Source organism: Zingiber officinale, chromosome 9A (assembly GCF_018446385.1).
Source record: "Zingiber officinale cultivar Zhangliang chromosome 9A, Zo_v1.1, whole genome shotgun sequence".
Classification (NCBI taxonomy): Eukaryota; Viridiplantae; Streptophyta; class Magnoliopsida; order Zingiberales; family Zingiberaceae; genus Zingiber; species Zingiber officinale.
In genome coordinates, this window is record NC_056002.1 from 30,409,673 (window position 1) to 30,436,738 (window position 27,066).

The window sequence follows — 27,066 nt, forward strand, 5'->3', positions numbered from 1 at the left end:
ATTTATTTAATGTGTGAAAACGGGCATTTTTTTCCTTCAATTATTTAGGAGTTCACATGATACAAGAATAACAAAAATTAATAAATGGAGACCATTAATTTTAATATTTTAAAAAATAATTTTATCAATATCAAAATGTATTTTAAAAGTTTTTATTTTATTGTAAAAATCTTATAAGTATTTTTGGAATTTAGTAAAAAAAAACTCAAAAAAAAAAAAATCTTTGTTATAAAAATCTTACATGTATTTCTAAAATTTAGTATATATTAAGGAGTATTTTAAAAATTATCAAATATCTTGGGATTTAGAGCAGGAGGACTGGCGATTGACAACAAACCTCGAGCTCCTCTTCTTTTTCTCTGAATCGAGCTCTCCGCCGGCGACGGATGCCACAATCTTCTTTGAATCACGCCCGGCCGCCATCTGAAGCATGCGATGGATGTCCGAACCCTAACCCTGTGGCCGCCTCCCCGGCCGTCGATGTATCCGGCGCGCTGCTCCTGGTCCTTGGCTATCTCCGCCTGCCGGAGTTGTTGGCCTTCCAGGGCGTATCGCGCCTCTTCAGGGACTCGGTCTCGCTGGACATCTTTCTTTGGCGGCGCGTCGCGATCGAGCGCCTTTGAGCTCGCGGCTTACTGACGAAGCCCTCTCCGTATCACGTCGAGGGCCGATGGGAAATTGGAGGCTTTAGCTCTCCTGGATTGCTGGAAGGTCACCGACGATGGGCTCATGCAGGTTGTGAATCGAAATCGAGGCATCACCAAGGTGTTTATTTGATCTAATGCTCTCTCGATTTAAGAACTATTAATTTCGTTTTGATTCGAAAAATTGAAGTTTTTTCCTCGTTGTTGTGATGAGATAAACTTAATTTCTGTAGCATATGCAAGGATTTATTTTGCTGGCAATATGGATTTATATAGTTCTTCCTTAATTCAAAATATCGCTTTCTATATTTATCAAAGACAATCAAAGTTACAATCTTTTACTTGTATAGTTCAATATACCTAGCTAAGACTCACCAAAATGAATGCTTATATTGTTTTCTTTGGCCATTTTGTTTTCATGAATTGGTGTGTATATATATAAGAACTGGAACAACTTTTGACTTTGTGTGATTAGATTCCATTATTTGTCAATGAGAGGAACTCGAGATTTTCTTGTTAAAGAAAAATCCCATCAGAGAATTTTTCTTCTTAATTATGTAATATACGTTTTTGGTAAAAACCCAACGAAATGAGCAGGAAAGACATGTAGGAGATTTCTAAATACAATCATGGCTGAAAATGAATTAATCAAGGCTACGAAATCAGATAAATAAATACTAATCTAGAATGTAAAGGTTAGAGAACCGAAACAATGTAGATACATGATTTTGAATAATTGTTTATATGACAAGTATTATTATTTTAAGATTAAAAGATTCTGAAGTGTTGGATACTTCAATTGCATAGAAATTGATACTTTGCAAATGTGTCTAGGCAGAATTGTGTTTCAATTTTTAGCCAATAGGCTGAATTCTGTATCATTAGCTTAGCTAAAAGATCCAACCAAACTTGTTGAATAATATATCAGTTTTGGAAAACATTCTAATGGCAGGGATACAGGTGCTTGGATCAGACCATTAGTTCATCAGATGATGAAAAAATTTAATTTTTCGGTTCATGCACTGTATTCATATCAGAAATTAATGCACCTACCACATAATCATGGCTGATAAAGCACATTGTTTCATTTGTGTGATATCTTTCCAAGTATTTGGACTGAAAGTTTGTATTCTGCTTTGGGAATATTTGCTGGTTTGGAAATAGTTGTCATTTGCAATGTCTCCTCGTAAACACTTTCTTGTTTGGAATCACATTCCACCAAGTTCTGAGCTAAGCCCATGGTTTCTCATGTCTGTTACACCTAATCCTCCAGTTACCTTGTAATAAGTCCCTTTATTCCAAGGAACAAGATTTAAAAATCTGTTTCTTTGGTCTATTCTGACTTTTTTTAATTTTTTTTGTCTATTACTTTAATGACCCAGGGTGAAACCTTCAGGATTGATGATTGGTATGCATGAAATGAAGTTTAAACTGTATTAACCAGAAAAATATGTCCACTCAGTATTTGACAATATTATTCCACATATTTAAGATAAACTCCCTGGCCAAATTTTCATGGCACTTTTAACTTTAGCTTCAGAGAAAGGTTTCACTCTTCTAAATTGTGTCAGACTTCAAATATCTGAGTATCAATTGATATTAGTGTTCAACATATACATCATACTAACTTGCTAAATGTTTGCAGCTTCATGTACCTGGATGCATGCAACTAAGTGCTGATGGTGTAGTGAGAATACTAAAGTGGCATTATGAGCTAAAAGGCCGGTTGAAGATACTAAAATAGGATCGCTTTTTAGGAATTTGAAATGAAAATCTGAGCTAGTGCTTGGAGTCTTATTTCCCTCTAGAAAGATTATAAACTTAAGCTTAAGAGCTGAGACAGACTAGAAATAAACAACTTGATGTTGCTCAAGTGTGTCTAAACCTCGAACTCGCTCTTGCTTATATAGGCAGAGGAAAGTTGTAGATAAGATCAAAACGAGTGTTCATTGGGCCCCATCGTCCTTTGATTCTCTACCTTTTGTCTGTCATTTATAAACTTTACAACTATTAGAAAGGACGGCTTATAAATTTTACAGCTAATAATATTTGAAAAGGAAGGCTCCCCGAGGCTCAATCCTTTCTTCTTTATTAAAGCACTTTTACACATGTCTTCTTTGGATGCTTTTGGGCTCACCACTTGCTTTCTGATTAGGGTGGAGTTTCTTGTATTATTCGAAACTCCGCCCTAATCAGAAAGCAAGTGGTGAGCCCAAAAGCATCCAAAGAAGACATATGTAAAAGTGTTTTTAATAAAGAAGAAAAGATTGAGTCTCGGGGAGCCTTCCTTTTCGAATATTATTAACTGTAAAGTTTGTAAGCCGTCCTTTCGAATAGCTGTAAAGTTTGTAAATGGCAGACAAAAGGTAGAGAATCAAAGGACGATGGGGCCCAATGAGCACCCGCTTTGATCTTATTTACAATTTTTCTCTGCCTATATAAGAAAAAAACGAGTAAGAGGTTTAGACACACTTGAGCAACACTAAGTTGTTTATTCCTAGTCTATCTCAGCTCTTAAGTTTGTAATCTTTCTAGAGGGAATTAAGACTCCGAACACTAGCTCATGTTTTCATTTCAAATTCCTAAAAAGCGATCCTATTTTGCTCTCCATATTCATGGAATCCCTAACCTAACAATCTATCATCTTGACGCTCTGAAGTTATTGTTTAAAAATGATGTTCTGCAAGTTTCATATCCCATCAACTATAACAACCGGCCGTCTAACATCTTCAACGGTGACCGACTGATAGATGTTGATATTTGCCCAAAGTGCAGTAATGTTCGAATAGTTTTTGATTGTACGAGGGAGAACTGCAGGTTGCTGGATGTTTCAATACTGCACATTTTTAGCATCATAATGTGAAAATTCATTAAAATTGAGTAAATTCTAATCTACTTCCAAAAGTTTTCCTACTTGCGTTTCAACACTCCATAAGTTGACAAATTACAGTGTACCCTCAACCTTTGCAAAACTAACCATTTTTTCTCCCCTCAACTTGAGAAGTTATGTCAAGATGACAGGTAACGTCAAGACCATATGATTTTTACCTCGTTGTGGCAGCAACCCTTCAATAACAATTTGTTGTTGGCTATTATATTGGCCTAACAGTGTTGAGATGTGGTGGGAAAGGGTATGATGATTTTGCAAAGGTTAGAAGTTATAAGCTATAATTCATCAAATTGTATGGGGGTGAAATAAAAATTTTAATGATCTTTGTAGTTGAAAGTGTTTTTTTTCTTCTATTTCTATGGGACATCTTTTTATAATGTCAACTGTCCCACTTTTCATATTTGTAAATGAAACTTTTGTTGGGATATATACTATAAGTTTAGCTTTTGTATGAACATCTGTTTTGAAATATTTTGAAATGAGAATTACTTTGGTCAGGACCGTTTGAGGTTGTTTGATTTGTATTGATTACATAAAAGAATAAAACCTTTGTTATTATGGATGTGCGCCCTCTTAATCCTATATAATAATAAGCACGTATACTTAGTATTTATTTCTTTAACTTATCAATGGGTGAGATTTATTCGTTAAATCAATAGGGTCGATTAGTTGAAATATAGTACTGTTTATATGGTGTGTTGTTAATTATAGAAGGAATCTGTGTCCTAATTATTTAGGTTGATGATGTCCCCTTGAGAAGCTCATAAAGATTATCATGTAAACCCTACAGGTGGACTTAGTCCGACATGATAATAAAGTTGAGTGGTACTACTCTTGAATCAAATGTTAATTAATTGAGTTGTCAGTAACTCATTTAATTAACGGACATATGATATCTTAAATACAGGGAGATTAACACACTCATGATAAGAAGGAACCCATATTGTAATATGAGATTGGTGCGGTAGTTCAATAATAACCCTTTAGTGGTATGGATTATTATTGATGGACTTGAGTTGAGTGTTCAGGTCGAACACAAGAAGCCCAAGCCCATCAGGACGCCTAAAACAATTCCTCCTCTAGGTCTCTGTTGTAGCCTCTATATAAAGCGTCGCATCCACCCATCCACAATTTGGTTAATCTCACCTTCCTAGGGCCGACGACAAGGGTTATAAAAGGGAGTAGGTGGCTCCCCCTAAAACCTATTTTTTTTCCCACAATTCTCTTCTCCTCCTTGCTAGGGTCGGCGCCTCCTCTTGCTTAGAATCCTTTGTGGGTGGCGGCTTGGAAAAGAAGAAGAAGAGGAGAATGCGCCACATCCTAGATCTTCTCTTGGCGGTCGGCGGTTTGGAAACAAAGAGGGGAAGGGTGTTTGTTATTTTGGTAGATCGTCGTCCACACGACGTCCAAGAAGAGGAGAGGAATACAACAAAAGATCAAGAGGTCTTTGGCTACAAAGAAAAGGTACAACTAGTTTTTTGATTCCGCTGTGTAATTATTTAGTTCTCTTTGTATCAATCCTAAATACCAACACAAGAGACCAGCGATCTTGTACTTCGATCAAGGCATGCTTTGATCCGTCAAGAACTCACTTGATTGATCAAACACATGTCTGATCGAACATGCGGGTTGCTAGGAAAAGTTCTGTACTTGTACAATTTTTGTACAGGGGAAATTGAAACAAAACGGAATTCCAACGCCTTCAAGTGGTATCAAAGCAAAGTTTCTGGCTCTGTGTGATTGGTTTTCGATTAAATTATGCACTGCTCATATATAAGTTTAGGCAGGATAATAGTAGGATCTGCAAGAAAGATTAACTCTGTGGTTGCAGACGTCCTAAGTCCAACTAATATGGTTTTTGTGTTTATGTATGATTTGAACCCTCGGGCATGTCGAGGTTGTTTTGTGTTGTGCATGATTATAATAATTAAGTACTGGTTGCTGTATTATTTTTTACATTTTGTTCGATCTGGATTACATGTAAATTCCTTTGTGGAATATAGGATCGATAAATGTAAATTTTTATTTCTTTTAATTGCAGCTTGTATCCTTGCTATGCGTTGTGCTATTTTGAGGACCGGAGGCGCTGCGAAGAAGGAAGCAAGATAGACGCAACGGCTTGATCCATTGGCGGCATATTGGAGGACAACGATGGATGAGGCCATAATAGTTAAAAAATTTATTTTCATATTTATTGCCTTTATATGATGTTTTTATGTGATGTGATGTGTGTGCATGTTAAAATTCCTTAATTTAAATAACTAAGTAGGAGAGGGATTATTTAAATAAATTCAACGGTCTCCATTACTGGTTTGTAAGTGATGCATTAAAACTTGCGTGTTGACTTTAAATGTCTTTCTCCATATCGGATGAGTTTGTTTGCGGATCACTAGATCAAACTTCCTTTATGGATGATTATAGGAAATTATTTAGGTATGTGTGATCTTCTCCATCTAAAGGGGCGTAATCCTAATTACTGGACTAAGTATCAAGTAATGCTATATACTTAGACGCATTTAATAGTATCCTCTCCATCGGAGTCACTACTATTATTTGTGTGGCCGAAGATGAACCAACTATTAATTTTATTTGTCATAAAGTTAGGTTGACAAGATAATAAAATTAATGGGTAAAACCTCTTATAAGTGTTTGAATTAGTATACGTCCACACTATCGCGGCATATGAAATTCATGGTGTTTTGAGATGTTGGTGAATTTAAATTATATTGTTTGAAGAATCAATATTATTTTTAAATTCTAAAGTTCTGACCAAATATTTTATTTTGTGATTCTCAGGATTTCAAAATGGATTTCAATTCTCTTGCTGTTATTTTAAAAGAAAACAAACTTACTGGTCCAAATTATATTGATTGGAAATGGAACTTAGACATTGTCTTAACTGCTGAAAAATACAAGTTCGTACTTTTTGAGGTCTGTCCTAGCGTGCCTGATAAGGATTCTAGTGAAGAGGAGATAGAGAGACACAGGAAATGGGTCAAGGCGGATGAGATGACACGGTGTTATATTTTGGCTTCTATATCAAATGTGCGGCAACATCAGCATCAGGTCATACCCACTGCCTATGACATGATGCTCAATCTCAAGGAACTCTTCGGACACCAGAATCGGGCTGTCAGATAGGAGACTATGAGAAACTTAATGACGCCCACCATTACTGAGGGGACACCCGTAAGAGATCATATCCTCAAGATGATGGCTCATTTGAATGAGATGGAAGCCCTTGGAGCTGAAATCGATGGGGAACCCCAGGTCGATATCATTCTGCAATGCTGCCCAAGAGTTTTGAGCAGTTCCGCCTGGACTACAACATGAACAAAAGGGTTTATTAGTTGATGGAATTTCTGACAGAACTCCAAACGACAGAAGGGTTATTTCGTCAAAGTTCTCAAGTTCACATTGCTGAAAACGTTTCTACCTCTAAGCCGAAAGGCGGAAAGAAGAAGAAGAAATAAGTTGGTTCAGCAAAGAAAGTGATTTGACCTCAAGGGACTGGGTCGCAAGCAGGTGTGAAGATGTCGAAGGGCAAGTGCTTCACATGCAAGCAGGACATTGGAAGGTGGACTGCCCTCGCAGAAAGAAGAACAATAAAGGTATATCTTATTCATTAGTTGTTGAAACATGTTTAGTGATGTTATCTACCGGTACCTGGTGTATAGATACGGGAGCCACTGATCATGTCTGCAATTCATTGCAGGGTTCCAGGAAACCAGACGACTACATGAAGGGGAGATCATCGTTTACATGGGTAATGCTACGAGAGTGACGGCGGTTGTAGTGGGAGATGTTTATTTATCTTTTGATAAGAATAAAACTTTGATTTTGAAAATTATCTTTACATACCATGTTTTATAAAGAACTTGATTTTAGTTTCTAAACTATTTATGGATTGATATTCTGTTTCTTTTGATGACAAAGTGGTTGTCAAGAAAAATAGGGTGGTTATCTGTTCTGGTGTGTTGGTTGGCAATTTGTATACTCTTAATCCAATAACTCCTACGATGTAACAAATGGAAATTAATAACACATCTTCTAATTCTAATAAGAGAAAGCAACCTTCGGAAATGAACCAAACATCTTTGGCATCTAAGGTTGGGTCATATTAACTTGAATAGGATTCAAAGGTTAATAGCTGATGAACCTTTGGGTTCATTGGTAGTGGAAAACTTTCCGACCTACGAGTCTTGCTTGGAAGAAAAAATGACCAAGAGGTCTTTTAAGGCAAAGGGGCATAGAGCCAAAGAAGTGTTGGAATTGGTTCATTCTGATTTGTTTGAGTCTATGACTATCCAGGCAAGAGGTGGTTTCGAATAGTTTGTCTCTTTTATAGATGACTATTCGAGATATGGGTACATTTACTTGATGCGCCGCAAGTCTGAGTACTTTCATAAGTTCAAATAGTATAAGGCTGATATGAAGAAACGTCATAGTAAAAGTATCAAGACACTATGGTCTGATCGTGGTGGAGAGTACCTCTTAGGAGAGTTTAGGAGTTACTTATCAGAGGTCGGGATTCAATCCCAATTGTCGACACCTGGTACATCCCAACAGAATGGTGTGGCGGAACGAAGGAATAGGACTCTTATGGAAATGGTTAGATCAATGATAAGTTATTCAGAATTACCAAATTCGTTTTGGGAATATGCTCTGGAAACGCGGCGTACATTTTGAACTTGGTACCTTCTAAGTCAGTACCCTCTATTTCCATAGAATTATGGAATGAGCGTAAGCCTAGTTTGACACATTCGAATTTGGGGTAGTCCAGCACATGTGCTGAAGGGAGACACTGATAAGTTGGAATCATGTACAGAAGTTCACTTGTTCGTGGGATATCCTAGAGGAACGAAAGGTGGTTTGTTTTATAGTCCTAAAGATCATAAGGTCATTGTTAGCACCGATGCTCGATTTTTAGAAGAGGACTATGTAATGCACCACAAGTCCATGAATAAAATAGTTCTTGAGGAAATAAGAGAGGACACTTCTACTTTAGTACCAACGATACAAGATGAGATACCACAAGTAACTGCAACACGTGTCACAAATGATGCACAATTACATGTAGTGCCTCGTCGTAGTGGGAGGGTTGTTAGACAACCTGAAAGATTCATGTTTTTGGAAGAATCTTCGGACTTGACCCCTGGTGAACATGAAGCTGATCCCTGGACATATGATGAAGCACTCCAAGATAAAAATACAGCATCTTGGCAAAGTGCAATGAACTCTGAAATAGAATCTATGCATTCTAATCAGGTCTGGGAGCTTGTAGAACCACCAAATGGTGTAAAAGTCATTAGATGTAAATGGGTCTATAAAAGGAAAAGAGGAACAGACGGGAAGGTGGAAATATTTAAAGCGAGGCTTCTTGCGAAGGGGTATACTCAGAAAGAGGGAATCGATTATGAGGAAACTTTTTCGCCGGTAGTCATGCTTAAGTCTATCCAGATTCTTTTATCTATTGCTACTCATATGGATTATGAGATTTGACAAATGGATGTCAAGGTAGCTTTCCTTAACGGAAATCTTGAAGAAAACATCTATATTCATTGTGAAGGACAAAGAGCATCTTGTATGTAAGCTCAATCGGTCCATTTATGGATTGAAGCAAGCTTCGAGATCTTGGAACATTCAGTTTGATGAAGTGATCCGGTCTCATGGATTCATTCAGTGTCCGGATGAGTCTTGTGTATACAAGAAAAGTGACGAAAACGTGATGGTATTTCTTGTACTATACGTAGATGACATTTTGCTCATTGGCAACAATGTCAAAGTGTTGTTAGACGTAAATGTATGAATGTCCAAGCAGTTTGATATGAAGAACTTGGGAGAATGTAGACATATTCTTGGGATCAAAGTAATAAGGAATCGTAAGAAAAGGATGTTGTGCTTATCTCAAGCTTCATACATCGATATTATCCTAGCTCGTTTTAGCATGCAAAACTTCAAGAAAGATTTTTTACCTTTTCAGCATGGAGTATCTTTATCTAAAGAGATGTGTCCTAAGGCACCAAAGGAGATAGAGGAGATGAAGACAGTTCTTTATGCTTTGACTGTAGGAAGCCTAATGTATGCAATGCTATGTACGAGACCGGATATCTGTTTTACCATGGACATGGTTAGCAGATATTAAAGTAAGCTAGGACAGGGACATTGGATTGTCGTAAAACATATATTAAAGTACCTAAAAATGACTAGAGATTATATGTTGGTTTACCAGGAAGATTATTTGCTCCCTAGGGTTACACGGATTTGGACTTCCAATCAGATATGGACAATAGTAAATCAACCTCGGGGTATGTGTTTACTTTGGGAGGTGGAGCTATAGCATGGAGGAGTGTTAAGCAGAAATGTGTTTCAGACTCCACCATGGAAGCTGAGTATGTGGCAGCCTCTGAGGCAGCCAAAGAAGTTGTATGACTCAGAAACTTCTTGATGGACTTAAATGTGATTCCTGGTTTGCCCAAAATTATCACAATTTATTGTGATAACAGTGGTGCAGTAGTAAACTCAAAGGAACCACGAGCCTATAAGGCAAGTAAATACATTGAACGCAAGTACCACCTGATACGAGGCATCGTAAAACGAGGAGAGGTTGTTGTCGTCAAGATTACATCAGCAGATAACCTAGCAGATCCTTTCACTAAGGCCCTTTCGGCGAGAGCTTTTGATAGGTATGTTGAGGGGATGATAATCAGATGTATGGCAGCTTTTACGGCAGCATAGTCTTTTAGTATAAGTGGAAAATTGTTAGAATGTATACTATAAGCCTAGCTTTTGTATGAACATCTGTTTTGAAATATTTTGAAATGAGAATCACTTTGGTCAAATGTTTGCATTTTATATTTATATATATGTCAATGCAGTTGTCCATTTAATTTATATTGTAGATAACATGATGTGTGGTGCCATACAGAAAATCATGTTATCAGTTCCTTATAAATTATAAATAGTAGCTAACAACCAAGAAGGATTGGGACAAACCGTTAGAACGGTTGTAGTATAATTTGGTATTAGTTTATCTTGACTATAAAATTACACTAGTACACTATGTGTGTATTGAGCATGACCGTTTGAGGTTGTTTGATTTGTACTGACTACATAAAAGAACAAAACCTCTGTTATTATGGATATGCGTCCTCTTAATCCCTATATAATAACAAGCACGTATACTTAGTATTTATTTCTTTAACTTATCAATGGGTGAGATTTATTCGTTAAATCAATCGGCCCGATTAGTTGGGAAATAGTACTGTTTATATGGTGTGTTGTTGATTATAGAAGGAATCTGTGTCCTAATTATTTAGGCTGATGATGTCCCCCTGAGAAGCTCATAAAAATTATCATGTAAACCCTGTAGGTGGACTTAGTCCGACATGATAATAAAGTTGAGTAGTACTACTCTTGAATCAAATGTTAATTAATTGAGTTGTCAGTAACTCATTTAATTAACGAACATACGATATCTTAAACACAGGGAGATTAACGCACTCATGATAAGAAGGAACTCATATTGTAATTTGGAATTGGTGCGGTAGTTCAATAATAACCCTTTAGTGGTATGGATTATTATTGATGGACTTGAGTTGAGTGTTCGAGTCGAACACAGGAAGCTCAAGCCCATCAGGACGCCTAAAACAATTCCTTCTCTAGGTCTTTGTTGTAGCCTCTATATAAAGCGTCGCATCCACCCATCCACAATTTGGTTAATCTCACCTTCCTAGGGTCGGCGACAAGGGTTATAAAAGAGAGTAGATGACGTCCCCTAAAACCTAATTTTTTTTTCCCACAATTCTCTTCTCCTCCTTGCTAGGGCCGGCGCCTCCTCTTGCTTAGAATCCTTTGTGGGCGGCGACTTGGAAAAGAAGAAGAAGAGGAGAAGGTGCCCCATCCTAGAGCTTCTCTTGGTGGTCGGCGGTTTGGAAACAAAGAGGGGAAGGGTGTTTGTTGTCTTGATAGATCGTCACTCACACGACGTCCAAGAAGAGGGGAGGAATATAACAGAAGATCAAGATGTCTTTGGCTACAAAGAAAAGGTACAACTAATTCTTTGATTCTGCTGTGTAATTAGTTTAGTTCTCTTTGTATCGATCCTGAATACCAACACAAGAGGCCGGCAATCTTGTACTTCGATCAAGGCATGTTTTGATCCGTCAAGAACTCACTTGATTGATCAAACACATGTCTGATCGAACATGTGGGCTACTAGGAAAAGTTCTGTACTTGTACAATTTTTATACAGGGGAAATTGAAATAGAACAGAATTCCAGCGCCTTCAACTTTGATCTATTAGTATACTTGAATTAGATTATATTTTCATTCCTGTTCTATTGAAGGTAATTCCTATATGGAATGGTGATTGTTTTTCTGTTACGGTCATCAGAGTTCATCTCTTTTTATGACCTCAATGAAATGATTACAGGTCTGGGAAGTCACAATGGAGAGAATGCAGAGGTTGTTTCTTTTGCATTGCAAGGTGCGAAGACTGTGGAGGTTGTTTTGATTTTTCAGAACTCAGTGAAGAAGCTATCTGCTCTCACCTTCTCTGCCAGACGTGTTGTTGGCTTCATCTGCCAAAATGCAACGTCTGCAATCGTCCATATTGCAATAGGGATTCGAATATCCTTGAAGGTTCTTCCAAGTTTCTTGGTTTCCTGTGTTTGCAATGTATGGAGTCCACTAGCTCATCGTATCAATCTTAGTGGTAAGCTGTTGATCCCCATTGCTTTTCTCTATTTACAGTTGATTGAATAGCTATAGGAATTGGTCTATGTTGAAATGTTCTTTAATTTACTTTGCCTTTTTGTTTCAGGATAAATTCCTTAAACTTCTGTTATATTGACCTGCTTCAAGTAAGACTCGATGAATAACTTGGCAGAATTTGGGGTTAGAAGAAATGTGTACTGTCCCAAATAATGTAATTTCATCCTTGATCACAAATTGAAACCTAAGGCAAGTTTTGGTACTTGACCTTTCCTTTGTGGTTTGCTACTACACAATCCAAATTATTTCATCAGTAAAGCTTTAATTACTGATTATTTACTGTATTATTATATTATTCTTTCCGCTTTCCATTTTCTTAAATTAGTGTTAATAACAATTTATAGGGACCAATTTGCTTTTGTTGTCCTACAAATCAAACTATGAGCAAATTTGTTTCTTCACTTAGCTTCTGGAAGAGAGAAGGCAGCTTTAATGGTGATAAGGTCACACCTCTGACTCAGTAAAGTGATGAGCAAACTCGAATCAGGTAGAAAGGTTTTGCTCATCTATTTGTAGATCCTGCTGAGAAGACCTAACCATCTTGATTGAGAAATATCTTTCGACAAAGTCTTGACCAACTTGGTATTACCACGCAGTGATAAGACACACATAATGATACCATTATTTGTAACTAATCAGACAATGCATCAAATTTTGGAGATGATCAAGCACTCCTATCGTATCACAGAGTGCATACTTAATAGCAAATGGAATGCACTTTGACTTCTGAACTCTCAAAGCTCAATCATCGACCCCACTGACTCAATTCTCAGCACATTGTGTTTGGTTCTCTTCTGAATCTTTGCTGCATGAATATCATCAATGTGTGGTTTAATCCAGCATTCTCCCGATAACTCTTATCTTAATGTCATAAAATTGTCAAGACCTATCTGTAATTTACCTCGGAATCACTTATTCTGATTAAATATTGTGGTCCTGGAGAGCTGGTGGTCTCAAAGTGTCAGTACCAATAACAATCAAGCCTTTATCCTACTAAATGGGATTGACTATATGGATCCTCCAACGTCATTGGGCTCAATCCCCTACCCTCTACTACTAGCTTAGGCTTCTGAAATGTCTTCTAATTTTTCTACATGGTCCATATGCCAAATGACTTTCTTCTAGAAAAATGCATTATATCACTAGTCTACTTCACGTTTTAGCAACTGAAGATTTGTATTTTGTTCTCCCTCTACTATATAGTAATGCAAATACCAAATATTATTATTCCAAAGTATATTATATATAATGAGAGCTTTTCGGGAGTACCTTATCGAGGAGGTTCAGCATGTACCAGTGAGTTATCAATCCATTCTGTAAGTCCACAAGACTGGTTCTTGTGTTTATAGAAGTTGTTCCTCTCGGTTAGAATTTTAGAATGAAAAAGAAACATCAATCAGATATGAGTGCTTGTGTGTAAGTCATCTCTGGCGATGAATCAATAATTCGCTCTTATGGCTAGGAAAGTTTAAGGGTTTTTTTTCCTGGATTGTGTCTCCTCGTGGGCTCGGGAAGGTACTTTCACTTTTTAATGTAGGTTCCTCATTGGAGGTGGTAGCTTGTGTTTGAGTGAGGTTTCCGAAAGAGTCCATCTTGTATCTCCCAAGGGGATGAGGTTCTAACATAAGTAAGCCAAAGGGGTCAACACAACACTCTCCTTCCTAGGGCTTAGGCAAACCACAACCACTTTTGAGCGAGTGACGTATGATTGAACGAATGAAGAAAAACGTTGAGATAACATGAACATGTTCAAAGACAAACAACAACTTACATAGCTAGATTAGTTTGAATCAATTAGTGGAAGGGGCAACGGAAGAAAGTGACCAAAGAACTCTTAATTTAAAGATGATTGATTTGAATAGTAGTCATATAACCTTGAATGTAGAGAGTTCATGAAAGAATAGAATTCATGTAGTCGATCCAAATTTGACAATGATAATGGTATATAGTAAAGGAAAATTGAAGTATTTAAAAGTACGAAAGTCTAATTAATGATTGCAAAACTACATAGCATATTACCAAGTTGATAAATAAAGTTATTGGTAATGTCCTAAATCAGTTATGCATTTGTAATCTATGACCTTGAAATCAGCACAATAAATAGCTCATCCAGGGTTGTTTCCAACATATATTGTTAACTTGGTACTAACAGACCCCATCTTTTGGTGTGCTCCGAACGGTAGTCCTTTCAATAGTTTGGCAGTGTGCTTGACAAATTACAACCGAATCCACTGCCATGCTCTTTTGATATCTTGGAGGAAGAAGAAATAAGGCATGCCATTGTTCATCCTGAAAAATCAGACATCTGAAAGTTTAGGATGATAAGTTTCACTACCCTTGTAAGCGAAAGATTACAACAAACATGAAGGCCTACCTCCTCTGCGGAGAGGCCACGGTGGCTGCGGAGACATTGCCACTGGTTTGCCATTTGTTGGATGGCTATATTTTTTTCACTCGTGGATTTTTTTTCTTCCTTTTCCGCAAATATTTCACAATAAGATTCATTCCACTTATGGTCCCCTTCGACCAAAAGAAAAAACAAAGATAGAAAAAACTGATCTATACTAAAGTTGAGTTTGGCCTTATGATAGATGATATTCGGCATGTGAGCATGCCTTTAGTAGCAAATATTTCTTAATAAGATTCATTCCACTTATGGTCCCCTTTGACCAAAAGAAAAAACAAAAATGGAATAAACAGATCTATACTTGAGTTGACTATGGCCTTATGACAGATGCTATTCGGCATGTGAGCATGCCTTTAATAGCAAATATTTCTTAATAAGATTAATTCCACTTTTGGTCCACCAAAAGAAAAAAATAAAAATGGAAAAAACACAGATCTATACTTTTACTTTGGCCTTATGATTCGGCAAGGGAACATATGCCTTTAATGGCAAATCTTTTATTGCACTCTCCAGCGTCAAAATGGCAATAAAATATTATATTTTTGGAAAATAAAACCGCATGATATTAATCATTTTCTACTGTGAAAAAATTATTATAGCATCATTTGTTATTTATATATTTTAAAAAAAAATCAAGACATTTAATTTAATTTAACATATTTACCATCTAAAACTATTATTACAACTCATTTGTTGCTTTAAAGTACTTCTTAATAGTGAACGACCAGTAGAAGTACTTTAGTCTGGAGCTTCTGTAACAAATATAGCTACAACATAATACCTTAGATTAGTTTAGTTAACATTATTTAAAGTTTATTAAAATATTCATGTTAAAATTAAATTAGTTAAAATAATTTTGATAAATTTAAATAATTTTATCAAAGTTAATAAAAAAAATTTGACATAAGAATTATCCGGTCCAAAAATCAAATGGGCATCCATAATTTACACATTTTTGTCAGATGAGCATTTCATTTTTTTTATTAGTCAAATGAGTTCGTCTCTGTGCCTCTTTTAAAGTGATATATCCAAAATATCCTTATATTATATGTAAAAACTAATTACTAGCTTATATAATATATTATCTGATCATATAGAAGCTAGGTTGCTAGCTTCTATAATACATTATTTAATCATTCATGTAGAAGTTAAGTTACTAGCTCTTACAATTGTAGAAGCTAGTGCTAGCTTCTACACGTTGTAGAAGCTAGATGCTAATTTTTATAATTGTAGAAGGTAGTTAATACTTTCTACCAGGATGATTTAATATCATTTTGATTTTATATCATAAGTAGGAGGGTTTGAAGGCTGTCGATTCCACTTCGTTTATTTGCTAATTGAGATGTTCAGCATGATGGCTTTTGTATCAAAAAAGAAGCATGAGTTAGTTTTCACAAATAAAGGGGGTAGTGTGAGAATTACCGAGTAACATTTCCAGGTCGACGGCATTTGGACTCAGTCAAGCTCGATATGTAAGTCTTCATTCTTGACAATCTTGGTTACGTTAAAACACATCGGTCAGCAGCTCGAGGGCCCTTAGGTACTCTGGGTCCTTATATCGAGTATCGACCGAGCGATGACAGATCTAGTAAGTCTATTTGCCAGTCAGTCGAGAAAATAAAAGGGTTTGGTGGTTTTAGATAGAAGAATTGATTCTTCCACCCCTTGTGAGATGAAGGAAATCCATCTAGGAAGTGGCAGCCCATTCAGGCCATAAAGTGAAATGCACCGATCTCTGTTCGCTTGGGATGATAAAAAAATGAGGGAAGAAAATTGGGATCAAGGATATTTGATACAGTCTGAAGATTACCATCACTCCGCTTAGAATCCTAAAAGCATTAGGGGCTAATTGATGAAGAGGTATGGGAAATATTCGGACAGCTTCCAAAAAAACTCGGGGATTGGAAATTGGAGCCCATTCTCAAGTTGGTGATAGAAAAATGTAAAGTAACCTAGAGGAGGCATGTACGACACCTAATATATCCTAGGCATACGGATCCGATAATCAGGTAAGATGTCAAAATTTAGCCGCATCTCGATGTGGTGTTCTCTGGGTAGCAAAGAACAACTCCACTCATACCATAGGGAGAGAAAAAGGCTACCGGCATTAGAGGAAGGAAAGGACAATAATCGAGGCACCTCAAAAGACTTACAAGCGAACGGCTAAATTCTAACTCAAGTGACAGGTGGACACTATAATGGTGGCTGAAGCGTAGATGAAAGTTGAAGATGAAGGCGTAGGGAAAATGACTCTTGCTCCTCATCTCCTTAATTTATAGCCTCACTCGTCTACCACAGCCACTGGATCGAGGATCCTTGAGGTGCAGGGTCATCTCTCAACCATCAGATCAGGTGCAAAAACTAGGATAAATCCTCAGTCATCATTATGCTTGTGAAAGATGATCATCCCATCTCATCGCATCGTTTGACGCAACCTCAAGGCTCGTACCCAACCCTACGCCTATGACATCAAGTTGCATGAAGTTTGCGCGGGTGTAACCAATCAATAGGGTGTATACCTCCTTCGACTGGACTTGATGGAAAGACTTGTGATGTATTGGAATGATGGGGCTCCACGTGTCCCCCCAAAAGGTTAAGATATATGCTTATGTGGGCAAAAGTAAGGGTAAAGATATCTTATGACTAGTAGGGGTTATTGCCCCCATTCGGACTGGCCAAGAGATGTAGGTTATGACCGCCTGGACGTGACCGCTTGGGCATTATTTCAACCAAGCATCACTCCTAGTCGTGGGAAATACCATGCTTGATCAACCGACTTTGGTAAGGACATGTGCCTTAGCCCACCCGATCGACCATAGTAAAACCGTATGCCATGGTTCTCCCGATCGGTTATGCGACATTTATGAGATCTGTTTTCGGGATCTTAATCCCATCTAGTCAAGGCAACCAAAAAGCCTCCCAAATTCATATTTATAATTAATATGCCTTAACACCGGTCATTTGTACATTGAAGATGAAGAATCAATGTGGGAAAATCATCAATGCGCCAAGAAGATATGAACTCCAGTGAAAGTAATGAATAATTATTAATAAGGGGAAGGGAAAGAGCCACTAAAGGTAGCGTAAAGATCATTAATACATAGAAGGTGAGGAAGAAGGAATATTAGTTCATATTTTCCTCCATCTTCTCTGCTGGTTCTGACTTAAGCATCGGTGGCAACACTGGGACATCTCGGCACCATTCCCTTTTCCTTGATCTTTAATCTTCTCCATATTTTCCTCCATCTTCCCGCTGGTTCTGACTTAACATCTCAGCACCATTCTAACCCTTTTCTTTGATCTTTAATCTTCTCCTGACTTTTCAGGCGACAGCAATCCCACCTCCTAAAACTCCTCTATACAGTTCCTGTGATAGCAATTGACACGTCCACAACCTTCTTGTTGGATCTCCTTCTAAAAGTCTTGGCGCAAGATCAATGAATATAATTTATAAACTTTATTCGCAAATATAATTCATAGACCGTTAATCTTTTCTCAAAGGAGAACAAAAATAAGAATTAAAAACATCTGTTGGAAAAAGTTATCTGGAAATAGGAGATTATGATCAAACCTCAAAAGTTTTAGAAGGGCTCAATGTTCCAAACAACAGAAGATCCCACTCTACGAAACACACATGTATGGAACTGTTTGATGACTCCCCCCACCAAAGCCATTGCTGCAAGACTGGGAAACTGCTTCATGGTTTCATGGCTTTTAGTGAGGTGTGAATTTGCTGCCTCACATGAAGCTGGAGTACCATCAACGACAGCTTCATTCCTTAGAGTGTTTTTGCAGCACCATCTCTGCATCCAAGTGCAGAAATTCTCCATCGATATGCCGGAAGAGAACCTTGAATTTGTCATTCGTTTCTTCAAGTTCACTGCCTCTTTCTCCTTAGGACTGATGGGTATCTCGTAGCATGTTTGTCCACTTGGTGGACCATCTCCAGTTTTGAACTTGTTGCTGCCAATGGCTGGAGAAGCTACGGGTTTGGATTGGAGGCGCTTAAGCCATCTGCTGCAGGCTTCTGAATCTAATAATACTCCAGGATCACAGCTTTCAGCATGTATTTCCTTGTAGACTGGATGTGATAACTTTGTGTCAGTTTCCATATAAATGCTAGTTGATGGCTCTTTTGGTGAAGTCGATCGTGATTGATCTTTCGTCAATTCAAAAACCTGAAGATCCTGCACAATCTGGAATTAGTATGATGATTTGGCAATGAATTCAAGCTTGCATACTGCTGCTTCAGCATATAAGCATTCTATCTGAAACAATAAACTCATGCATGTGTACCTTTTGTAGCCCCTCAGAACTGCAGCCTGCAAAGTAAAAGCAAAACAAAGTTCAGAAAAATGTGTGGAAACATCTTAATTGTATAACTCTTATTAGAAACAAAATGGTTGGATTGTGTTCCTATTATTGTTGTCGATACAAACGGTTAAGAACATATCCTCCTGTGAGAACTGTGTAAAAATAATGATCTTGCAATATTCTAAATATTTATTTTGCTTACCATCTGGTCTTTTAGGTACAGTTAGCATCTCATAAACAGCAATTCTTTGGCCTTTGGTGGAGTTTGAAGAATCCATATTTATTTGTTTCCCAGGAGACAATCTCACACTCGTATTCTTGGCCATTAAAAATGCTTTTCCTGCATCAGATAACCTTGGTTGTCCTTCCCTTGTGTTTTTCATAGTGCTGGAGGAAGAAGGAATTTTCAGCATTTGGAGATCACATGACGAATTATGCCCAAGATCATCAAATCTCTTTAAACTAACAGAATCTTTCCAAGTCAGCAATAGACTACTACTAGAAAAGTTTACACGATTTACTTCACTTCCTTCAAGTCGAGATGAGGATGGACAACGTCCTCCTTCTAGATTAAGTGTACTGAAAAAAGGTCTTGTGCTTGATCTTTGTTTTTCACATTGGCCAATTTGCCATTGAGCAGTTGATCCTTCAATATCGTCCACACAACTCAAAGAACCTTTAACAGCAATGTGAGGCTGCATATCTTGATTCAGACACTTCATGTTTGTCTGTGGTTCAAATTGATGTTCTTCTGATGCAAATTGAACAACATGAGATATTTGACTAGTTCTATAGCTAGATTCAGCTGATTGTTGAACTTCAACAGGTAGGGCTACTTTACTGAAACCAAATCTGTATATTTTTTTGTATTCGGAGACACTTCCCTGATTCATAACACTTTTCAGCGTTTTGAATTTTCCAGATTCCAGAGTATCGACTTGCAAGCGCTTGACTTTTTCATGAACTTCTGCTTTGCTTGAACTAGAAACAGCGAAACACTGATGGTTACGAGGAACTGATTTAGTTGCTTCTCTTGTCCAGCGTTTGATCCACTGTGAATGATATTGAACATTGGGTGCTCTAACGGTTTCATCACCCATATTATTCTCCTTATGTTGATAGGTACACTCAGCCATCATATTTATTCAAATATCGGTTGCTGCACGATCTTCCACCACCGACACCTGAGGTAATTCATTAGTTGAGGAATCATGACCACGTTCAAAAGTCAGAACAATAAATCCATGCACCAAAAGTAGGCTGAAGTGTTTTTTTCTTGATAAGTTAAGAAACAAGAAAGAACTCTCATGTTTAACATTCTGTAAAAGTGTTTGCTCAGCACTTTGTATGACTAAAAATCCGATAAAAACTGAAAGAAGTAAACAAAGAAAAACATTAACCTCAAGTATGCTAGTGATAATGAGATTATAGTTAATCTAAGTCTGATAGAGAGTTCATACACAATTGAAGGCATAGATATTCGGAATTGTTTCTAGCTGATACTGTAGAATCGTTGCGCTAGAGGGGGGTGAATAGTGCTCGTGACTTTCACGTTCATTTTTAAAAACAATCGAAAAGAGTAAAGGCAGTGGAATGAAGACACAACAAAACAATCACAAACACCAAGAGTTACTTGTTTCGGAGCCTATAGCGATTCCTACTCCAAGGACTGCACGTGAAAGTGCTTTCGATGGACAATCACTAATCAATCGAACGAAGTACAAGTACAATGATTACAAGTAATTATAAAAATTAAAGAATACCAACTGTTAGAATCCGGGGTAGTTTTGATGTGGTCAACCAAATTTTGTTAGGTCCTGTTGTATTTGATCCTTGTGTCTAAGTGTGTAAGAGCTTAAGAACACAAGAAGTCGAGCGAAAGACGCACCTAACGAGAAGGACGGCACAGGAGAGAGTCAACGGACTCGGTGCGTCCGAGGGACGAGGTACTACGGAAGAGTACACCGGTGGACGAGGACGTGCGCGACGTTCGAGGGATGAGAAATCGGGGAAGAAGCCTGCTCGAGGAAAAGGTCGGAAAATGAGTTCGGGTGAGCCCTATTCCGGATGTCTGAAATCATCCAAGTGATCGAAGCGACGGAAGAGGCAAAAGAGAAGTTTGGAGCTCGGTGCTGAAGGCGCCTTTCAATGGTATTGAAGGCGTCCTCGCGCCTTTCGGGAGGAAGGCGTCTTCAACCCTTGAAGGCGCCTTCGAGCCTCTATGGAAGACACCTTCAACCCCTTGAAGATGCCTTCAAACAATGACAGTTGCGAAAATAAACTTTATCTTCGAACAAATAGGATTTGCCACGCTGAAGGCGCCTTTCAGCATCGGATAAGTTTTTCCAAGGACTATAAAAAGACCCCTAGACCTAGGAAAAATATAACAACTTCTGTATTAACTTCCTAGCAACTTTCTGAACTTGTCAAAGAGTGTAAGAGTCTTCTCCGCCTTCATCAAAGGAGACATTTTTAGTAGAGCTTTGCAACCGCCTTGGATTAACAACCACCTATATTGTAACCAAGTAAAAAATCGTAGTCTCTTAATTATTTTCATTTTAAGTTGTTATTTCGTCTAATGTTGTTGCTTAATTAGAATTGTGCTACTAATACAAGTCAAAGAAAAGGAAGGGGTTTTGTTTTCTTTTTACAAGCAATTCACCCCCATCTTGTCGGCCCCGCTGCACCAACAAGTGGTATCAGAGGCAAAACGGCTCGGAAGGACTAACCGCCGACTAAAGCACTAAAACGATGGTCAGACCGAGCATCTACCCGCCGAAGTTCGAGGGAGAATTCACAATATAGAAAAGAAAAATGGAGGTATTTTTTAAAACCGATTTTGATTTATTGTTAATATAAAAATATGGACTTGTAGCACCTAAAGATAAAGAGGAGTATCAATGGACCAAGAAGGAGCAAACAGATTTTGTGGCAAATGGACGAGCCAAATTCCATCTACTGATAGTGTTACCTCCGCAAGAAGTCAACAGAATCGGCACCTACGAGACGGAGTATTGGGAGAAGTTCCTGGAACAACACGAAGGTACGTCCGAAGCCAAACTCACGAGATGGAGTATGCTCCGGAACCAAATCAGCAACCTCTGAATGGAAGAAGGTGAATCGGTTGCTCATCTACATGGAAGAATCAAAAAGCTAAAAGCTAATCATCATATTAATAAACCTCAGAGTAACGATGACTAACCGGGACACGTAAAGGTATGCTTTAAATGCGTTCTCGAAAACACCGGAATGGACATCCATAGTAGACTCCTACTATATCTGTAAAGACCTCAAGGTAAGTACATTAGAAAGCTTCTTTTCCACTTTCGAATTACACGAGTCTTGATGTGCAGGACAAAGAAAGGGACTAAGTCAGAACCTAGCACTACAAGCCCAGAAAAGCGGACCAGACTCAGACTCCGAAGCATCCATTGACGCAGATGAAGCAACATTATTAGTAAGGAAATTTAATAGATTTATTAGATCTAACAAATTCAAGTCGTAGATGAAAAAGGACTTAAGAAGCAAAAGGAAGATTCGATGCTACAATTGCCAAGAAGAAGGGCACATCAATGACAACTGCCCTAAACTGAAGAAAGACAAGGGCAAAAGACCAACAAGAGCGAAACTCAAGAATTTAAAGACAACATGGAATGAATCTTCATCCTCCAAATCCGAGATCGAGGCCTACGCCGGACTAGTCCTACTGTCGATCATCAACGAGAAGATGAAAGCGCTCATCGATGAAGGGAGAGGAGGATCATCAGAAGAAAGTTACAAGGAAGAAGAAATATCATAAGACGAGGTACATAAGGTACACGCCTTAACTTCTAAAAAGTCATTTCAATTTATTAAAGTACTTTCCAAAGATTTAGTAAAACTAGATGATAAGTTAAAGGAAGAAAATAAAAAATTGAAGGATCAAATTGAAAAATCTAAAAATTCTGCATGCCTTAATCAAAATGTCTGAAAAAACTATAGAAGTCTAAATTGATATTTTAGATACCATAAGGGTCAAATTAGAAAGTTATCACCAAAATATATTCTTAAAAGACACTTAATCAATCCAGTAGAAAGAAACCTATATTGGGTTTCCAAATCCTGCTTAGAATAAATTAAATTTTTTAAAGTTACAATTTGCAGAAAATTAAATGTTTAATTCCTTTAAAAGGTTTTATCTAGAAGTAGTTGTTGTTCCAATATCCAAGAAGGTCTAATGTCTCGCCACAGCTTGGAAGCCAATTATTAAAATGAATGTTTAATAGACTGATTGTTAAATAGTTAACTGTTATAAATTTATCAAAATAAAAAAAAAATTAAAGTTTTTTTTAAATTAAAGTTTTTTATTTTTTGCTTAAGTTAACTCCTTTGTGCAAAATTTTATCTATCTTATATATATTCAACTCCTATTAAAATTTTCAGAGTTTTTCAATACTCAAAAATATATTTTTATAATTTTTTGATAAACAATGAATTTTCTACGGATTATTTGCCGAATACTTCATCTGAAAAATCTTGAAACTTTATTTTTGAAAAATTTAAATTATGTTGAACCTTAAGAAAAATTTTCTTTAACCCTTAGAAAAGTTTTAAATCTTTATCTAACTTTGTCTTTCTCACTTTATTTTTGATGCGATTAAAGGGAGAGAAATTAGTACAAGTTCAGGGGGAGTTTGGATATTTGCATAAATAAATTTTTTTACAAAATTATTTAATTCATTGTATTGCAATTGTTATTTGCAATTTACTTATGTTATTGTATTTTTTTTAACCCTGACTTGAACTTGGGTTGATGCACATAAAAAGGGGAGATTGTTAGGATCCCGAGGTAGTTTTGATATGGTCAACCAAATTCAGTTAGGTCCTGTTATATTTGATCCTTGTGTCTAAGTGTGCATGAGCTTAGTAACACAAGAAGTCAAGCGAAAGACGCAGTTAGCGAGAAGGACAACAAGGGAGAGAGCCAACAGGCTTGGTGTGTCCAAGGGATGAGGTGCTGCGGAAGATTACACCCATGGACGAGAAAGACGTGTGCGACGTTCGAGGGACAAGAAGCTGGGGAGGAAGCACGCTCGAGGAGAAGATCAGAAAATGGATTCGGGTGAGTCCTATTCTGCATGGCCGAAATCAACCAAGCGAGCGGAGCAGCGGAAAAACCAAAGGAAAAGTTTGGAGCTCGGTAGCAACTGCTAAAGGCACCTTCAACGGTATTGAAGGTGCCCTCGTGCCTTTCGAGAGGAAGGCGTCTTCAACCCTTGAAGGCACCTTCGAGCCTCTATGGAAGGCGCCTTCAACCCCTTGAAGGTGCCTTCAAACAATGACCGTTGCGAAAATAAACTTTATCTTCGTACGGATAGGATTTGTCACGCTGGAGGCGCCTTCCACCCTATTGAAGGCGCCTTCTAATCTCGGATAAGTTTTTCCAAGAACTATAAAAAGTCCCCTGGACCTAGGAAAAACATAACAGCTTCTGCATTAGCTTCCTAGCAACTTTTTGAGCTTGTCAAAGAGTGTAAGAGACTTCTCCGCCTTCATCAAAGGAAACATTTTTAGTAGAGCTATGCAATCGCCTTGGATTAACAACCATCTAGGTTGTAACCAAGTAAAAATCATAGTCTCTTACTTATTTTCCTTTTAAGTTGTTATTTCGTTTATTGTTGTTGCTTAATTAGAATTGTGCTACTAATACAAGTCAAAAGAACAAGAAGGGGTTTTGTTTTCTTCTTACAAGCGATTCTCCCCCTCTTGCCGACCCCACTGCACCAACACCAACGATTCGAAAATTTAGATATTCAGAGCGGTGGTTGTCGGGGCATCTATTGAGCATCAAGGAAGTGTTTTCACAGCAACATAAAGAAGCGAAAGTTGCTTGGAATGTTGTGTTTAGCCTCTAGTTGAATGCTGTTTTTATAGACTGCTCTGGGCGCCTGGATCTCTTCTGGACACTGGACCGTGACGTAGGGTCGTCGAATCAGTGTGCTCCAGCGTGGCGAAGAGATGAAGTTTGCGGTTCCGGGCGCTCGACCAATGAAGGTGCCTTGTCCAAGCGCCTCGCCAGGCGTAATCTCCTCGACAAGGATTCCCGGGCGCACAGACTCAAGGCGCCTGGACCAACTTTCTGCAACCACCTTATTTTCTGCAAAATAAAGTTAGTCCAGGCAATAAACAATATATATAATATGAATTTGACAGCCTCCGACTGTTCGGCTCTGACTTTGAGTTTCACTAAAACTCTAGGTTGAACCAACGTCTACTGTTCCCTCTTCAAGGGAACGCAACCTCACCTACTCCTCTCAGGAGAGTTTACCTTTTTGCCAGACCGGTGCTCCAGACCGTCTGGACTTTTGCTCAGCGTCCGAGACTTCAGGTCTTCATGCTGAACGCCCGCTCCATGATCCGTTCAGACTTCCACCTGGTCCGTGACCACCAAGATTTTCACCTAGAGTTCCCGACTCTAGGATTTCGCTCAAAGTGCTCGACTCGCCAAGACTTCGTTGTCTAACCGCAGCTAGGACTTTCCTTTACCTAAGATTATCTCCCCCTAAGACCTAGAATTACCTCCCCCTAGGATTTTTCACCTGCCTAAAATCTACTAGGTTTTTTGTCTAAGAACACTTAGAACTTTCCTGCAAGCTCAATCACACTTGTTAGACAATAAGTAACCTTAACTTTGGACCCTTTGTCATAATCAAAACTTAGATTTGATCGTCTAGTACTCCCGGCAGCAACAGATACAAATAGCAAAACTAAGACATTCCAAGATTTTGTGAGATTCTATATTTTCTAGTTTATGACTTGTTACGCATTCAAATAAATTTATCAAACAGTCATTTGTTTGACTCAGGAGCCACCAATTTAACAATCCTTCAAAGCATCAAAATATAACATCAACATCACCTATGCTCATCCTCCTCAAGAACTAATGGCAGAAACTACAGCCAACTACTTAGTAAACAGATTGCTATCTCTAATATGTTCAAGCTTTAGGAAAGAATGATATCTACGTGGAAACCTAATAGAGTAGGTACTCTCTGCAAAATTAAGCAAGTGTATTGCAAATATTGGCATACAGATCTACAACCGTCATTTTCGGAAATTTATTCGTACCTCAGTGGCCAGGAACTTTGAATTTTTCAGGAGAAAGAAATTTGAACTGAGAAATTTCTTCCTTTAGGCCTATGAGAGAGAAGGAAAATTGGAAGAAAAGTTAGCGAACTTCAAGTAGCAAAGTAGATGGTATTATGAGGACGCCAAAATGAAATCCAAAAGCCTGGACTTTCCGCACGCAAACAAACAAGCAAGCGAGATCCAGGAAACCTAACGTGATTGCCATCTTCGATCTCTCGCCGAAACCTAGAAGCGATAATAATCAAAGGAAGAACTTCTCACCTCGCCCTATCGTCTAAGAATCACAAAAAACAAAACAAAAAAAAACTTGAAAATCAAGGAAAATAGAAACAGAATCGGCCAGGAATCTCGACGGAGCCGCCGGAAAACATCGCCAAGCTCCGAAGAAGGGACTCAAACCTCTTTCCTCGTGAGATCCAGCTCCATGGCGAAGGAGAGGGTTGAGAGTTTGCACAGGTCGGGAGAAGAAGTGGAGGAGAAGCGAGCGATTTACACAGGAAAAAGGTACCAAATCGTACGAGGTGTCGGACGCTGATTGGCTTCTCGAGATTGAGGAAGTGGGAACCGCAAAAATATCTTTTTGGGTGCAGTTTAACTACGTTGTGACCGACGGTGAACATACCCCAACACGGCGTATCAATTTTGCATTAGGAATAAAAATTAAAAATTAGATATAAATAATATTGATTAATACATTTTTAAGAAAAATGATAAGCACTTCTCTGAATCGATCACTTTATTTGTTTATAATTGTTTAGAATTTTCATAAAAGAATGAAATGAATGTAAAAATTGTTTTTAAAATAATATTTTAAATTATGAGGGGTTAATTAAAAATTTTGAATGCTAAGTTTTTTGAGAAATTATTGAGAAAAATATATAAATTTTATGGATAAATAAAATTAAAAT

The 27,066-nt window shown here is 37.8% G+C and overlaps 1 protein-coding gene and 1 pseudogene across 4 annotated transcripts; one reads left to right on the plus strand and one right to left on the minus strand.

The window, feature by feature from the left end:
* The first annotated feature begins 316 nt into the window (after nucleotides 1-316).
* On the plus strand, nucleotides 317-12,562 carry LOC122019117 (annotated as a pseudogene).
* Nucleotides 12,563-17,734: 5,172 nt separating this feature from the next.
* On the minus strand, nucleotides 17,735-26,669 carry LOC122019916. Of its 4 annotated transcripts, none has more exons than XM_042577543.1 (6): nucleotides 26,558-26,663; nucleotides 26,138-26,206; nucleotides 19,233-20,214; nucleotides 19,013-19,038; nucleotides 18,288-18,894; nucleotides 17,735-18,138 (listed from the first exon to the last, which is right to left on the minus strand). In XM_042577543.1, exons 3-5 carry the CDS (start codon nucleotides 20,167-20,169, stop codon nucleotides 18,298-18,300), a joined length of 1,560 nt encoding a protein of 519 aa, XP_042433477.1. In that variant the 5' UTR covers nucleotides 20,170-20,214; nucleotides 26,138-26,206; nucleotides 26,558-26,663; the 3' UTR covers nucleotides 17,735-18,138; nucleotides 18,288-18,297. The 4 variants fall into 4 exon arrangements, with proteins under 4 accessions (XP_042433477.1, XP_042433478.1, XP_042433475.1 ...); XM_042577544.1 differs by having other exon boundaries at nucleotides 17,936-18,138; nucleotides 18,288-18,903; nucleotides 26,558-26,661; XM_042577541.1 differs by having other exon boundaries at nucleotides 17,936-18,083; nucleotides 18,288-18,903; nucleotides 26,558-26,660.
* Between the last annotated feature and the right edge of the window lie 397 nt (nucleotides 26,670-27,066).

Bases quoted from the DNA above. Each gene is read 5' to 3' on its own strand.
- LOC122019916 (XM_042577540.1), bottom strand. From the start codon at position 20,169: ATGATGGCTGAGTGTACCTATCAACATAAGGAGAATAATATGGGTGAT. The intron at 19,039-19,232 runs GTAAGCAAAATA...TTTACTTTGCAG, and splicing joins TGTACCTAAAAGACCAGATG to GCTGCAGTTCTGAGGGGCTA. The intron at 18,904-19,012 runs GTACACATGCAT...CAGATTGTGCAG, and splicing joins GTTCTGAGGGGCTACAAAAG to GATCTTCAGGTTTTTGAATT.